The 3,674-nt window shown below is 47.7% G+C and overlaps 1 protein-coding gene across 1 annotated transcript; it reads left to right on the top strand.

The window, feature by feature from the left end:
* Positions 1–885: 885 nt before the first annotated feature.
* LOC306790773 (leucine-rich repeat transmembrane protein FLRT2) lies at positions 886–2,889 on the top strand (the record flags this gene model as incomplete). Its single annotated transcript, XM_079287265.1, has 1 exon — positions 886–2,889. One exon carries the CDS (start codon positions 886–888, stop codon positions 2,887–2,889), a length of 2,004 nt encoding a protein of 667 aa, XP_079143391.1.
* Positions 2,890–3,674: the final 785 nt, after the last annotated feature.

Below are 3,674 nucleotides of genomic sequence, written 5' to 3'. Positions count from 1 at the left end.
AGCCAGTTGCCTCTTTCCTAGCTCGCCTCATTGTTCACATAATGCCTTTGACTGCCATGTTGTCATCCTTTGAATTTAGTCTTTTTTATGCTCTTTGTTCAGGTCCATGGTTTTTGACTGTGGAAAGAGACAAATAAGTTAGTTAGTGTTAGTTTACATTTCAGATCGGGGCTCACGTTAGTGATCTGCACATAAATGTGTTTTCCCCACCTTTGCCCTCAGTCTCTTCAAATATCCTTTTCCACTAGCTGTGTGTCTGAGGAATATGCAAGCAACCTGTAAGTCATCTGTTTGCGCTCCCAATTTACAATGCTTTGCATTCGTGCAATAGAAGGGGAAAATAAATCCGTTAGTGCGCCTTTAGTGAAAGCATGCATTTTGAGGAAATAAAACCAGACTGATTTTCCCATTATTCTTATTTTGCAACAGGTTTCTGGAACCAAATGTCAAATCAAGAGAGACGCTTTGTGGAACCATCAGTGTGTGATGTGAAAGGGAAGGAAGCGAGGAAGAGGACGTCCACAGATAACCCTCTGTGTGTGGTGTGCATGTCAACACCGAGTGCTGTGAAAACAGCTCTACCCGGCGGTAAAAGAGAAGAGAGGGTGAACATGTGATGGATTTAAATCATGCCTCCCAGCTCAATTATGGACAGTGGCTGGTGAAGGAATCATATTGCTTTATGAGATTATTACTCTGGTGTTGGGAAGCTTAGGACAACTAACTACCAAGGGATTACTCAAGACACTCTTAAGCACCAGGCCGGACATGATGGCGTTGTTAAGCAAACAGCCAAAATCCAATGACTGTTCTGTTGGATTTGAATCCTAATTTGTCACATTTTTTTTCTGATTTGGTGTCTGTATTTTCTCTGATCTGTTTGAAATGGAGATACAGTGGCATAAGGAGTGGGCCTCCTTTATAAGGCCGTGGATACCGATACTGTTGGGCCTTCACCTCCAGTTCTCCCGGGCCTCCAACTGTCCCGAGGAGTGCCGCTGTGATCGCACCTTTGTTTACTGCAATGAGCGGAGCCTGACCTCAGTGCCTCTGGGAATCGGTGAAGGTTACAAAACCCTTTACCTCCACAACAACCAAATCAATAACGCTGGTTTTCCCCTGGAGCTCCACCATGTGGCCTCTGTGGAAACTGTGTTTCTCTATGGCAACCAGCTGGATGAGTTCCCCATCAACCTGCCCAAAAATGTGAGGGTTCTCCATCTGCAGGAGAACAATATTCAGACCATCTCCAGAGCAGCTCTGGCTCAGCTTCTTTGGCTGGAGGAGCTGCACTTGGATGATAACTCCATTTCTACTGTAGGGGTGGAGGAAGGGGCCTTTCGTCAGGCACTAAGCCTCAAGATGCTCTTCCTCACCAAAAACCACATGAGCAGTGTGCCTATTGGTCTTCCAGATGATCTGAAAGAATTGCGATTGGACGAGAACCGGATCGCTGTTATTGCAGAGGAAGCATTTAGCAATGTCACTCACCTGCAGCGCCTCCTATTGGACGGGAACCTGTTGACAGATGAAGGGATTGCACCAGGGACCTTTCAGGACCTGGTCACCCTCAGGGAGCTGTCCCTGGCCCGCAACTCACTAACATACCCTCCCCCGTTCCTCCCAGGGGAGGTACTCGTCAAATTAAACTTTCAGGAAAATCAGATAAACAGGATCCATGCCAGTGCATTTGCAGGGTTGCACAAGCTGGAGAGGCTCGATATTTCTAACAACCAGCTGCAGTCATTGACAGAGGGGGTCTTTGATGGCCTCCGTGGTCTCAGACAGCTCACTGTTCGGAACAACCTTTGGCTGTGCGACTGTAGCATCAAATGGGTGGTGTCATGGCTCAAATCTCTGCCATCCTCGCTCAATGTGCGAGGCTTCATGTGCCATAAACCTGAAAAGTTCCGGGGCATGGTGATCAGGGAGCTGAGTGCTGAGCTGGTCCAGTGCCCACAGAGCACAGCGGCCGCACCCCTGTCCTCTTCACCGGCTGACACGGCTCTGTCCTCTTCCTCAGACTTCCCCCCCCTGGTCACTCAGTATGTTTCCCCCTCCTCCAGGCAACCCTTCCCCACGTTAATCACCCACTACCCTGTCTATTCAACCAGAGAGGGGGGGTTGAGGACTAAGAAACCTTTAGACCCCAGGAAGGAGACTTTGCAGGTCACGTTTGCCATACTGAATGGCTCAGCTATCCACGTCAGCTGGGTGGCCGCCTTTCCAGTCACTGCCTACAAGGTGACCTGGGCCAGGATGGGTCCCAGTCTGACAGGTGGCACGGTCAGGGAGAGGATAGTGGGTGGGGATCACCGAGGGATCCGACTGGCGAACCTTGAGCCAAAGTCAACCTTTCGGATCTGTGTCATTCCCTTGGATGCGTTCAATAATTACCGGCCCAAAGATGATACTGTGTGCACTGAGGCCGTGACCACGGCGGCCTCTTTCAGCCCCGACAACAACAACAAAAGACCATCGGGGCCTGAACAGGCCATGCAACAGGAACCCAGCTCGCCTTTCTTGCTGGCTGGACTGATTGGTGGTGCTGTGATCGTGGTGCTGGTGGCACTCCTCAGCGTCTTCTGCTGGCACATGCACAAGAAGAGCCGCTCCAAGTCCTCCACCAAGTGGAAATACAACCAGGGTCGGAGAAAAGATGATTATTGCGAGGCAGGGACCAAGAAAGACAATTCCATCCTGGAAATGACTGAGACTAGCTTCCATATAGTCTCACTCAACAACGAACAGCTCCTCAAGGGACATTTCCACATTCAGCCTATTTACACCCCTAACGGGGGCATTGGCTTCCGAGACTGTCCCCTGGAGAACAACAGCACAGTTTACTGCAAGAACAATGTTCAGGATGCCGACTTTTCTGGCACATGATGGTTTGGGGGAGCATCAGGAGCATTTTTACTGACAACGACCCACACTTTACTGGACACTGTACCGTGTTCATACTATTTGAAACCCCTGTGTCTTCGAGAAATGTAATTTATACAACTAACTGGACAGTATTTTTGATATGACGTTGGATTTAAAAATGATTGTTTTCGGGAGTTGTGCTGTTTGAGTTCTGTGCGCAGACATGTAGATCAGGATTCATTTATTAAGTAAGTATTAAGGCCTGGTTTTGTTCAAATTTTTTAAGGAATAGCAAATGATTTTGAAGTCAATGTATACTGTAACCAAGACAGCTACAGAATCCTCACTGTCGGTGCAGTACATCATACCAGTACTGAAAGCAGCTGGTCCAACTCTGCATGAGAGGGAGAAAAGAGACTGACACAAATCAGCCACACTCATCACTTTTACTGTGACTGTTTTTCATCAAGTCATCACAGTTATTTGGCATATTTGTTTAATTGGCACTACAGTCGATAGAGATGCAAATTATTGGATTCCTGCTCGAGGAAGAGGACATATTTTTATGCAAATTGGATTTGACTCTGCTTCAAAAGGAAATGTAAAGCTCACAGTCTTTACACATTCACAGAAAGTGGCAGGCTGCAGTGCTTTCCTCTGCTTTTCAAGATGAATACATTATGAGTTAAGGGGTCACGTTATTAATGCTGGCCGGGTTTGATGGTGGGCATCACAGTGAGCCGCAACAAAGAAGCACATCTGCCATCTACTGTATGTTTAACCAATTAAGAACCAACTCTTCTCCT

The sequence above is a fragment of the Melanostigma gelatinosum genome (assembly GCF_949748355.1).
Source record: "Melanostigma gelatinosum genome assembly, chromosome: 16".
NCBI lineage: Eukaryota > Metazoa > Chordata > Actinopteri > Perciformes > Zoarcidae > Melanostigma > Melanostigma gelatinosum.
The sequence above is the reverse complement of the archived record's forward strand: the minus strand, read 5'-3'. Positions and strand labels throughout refer to the sequence as shown.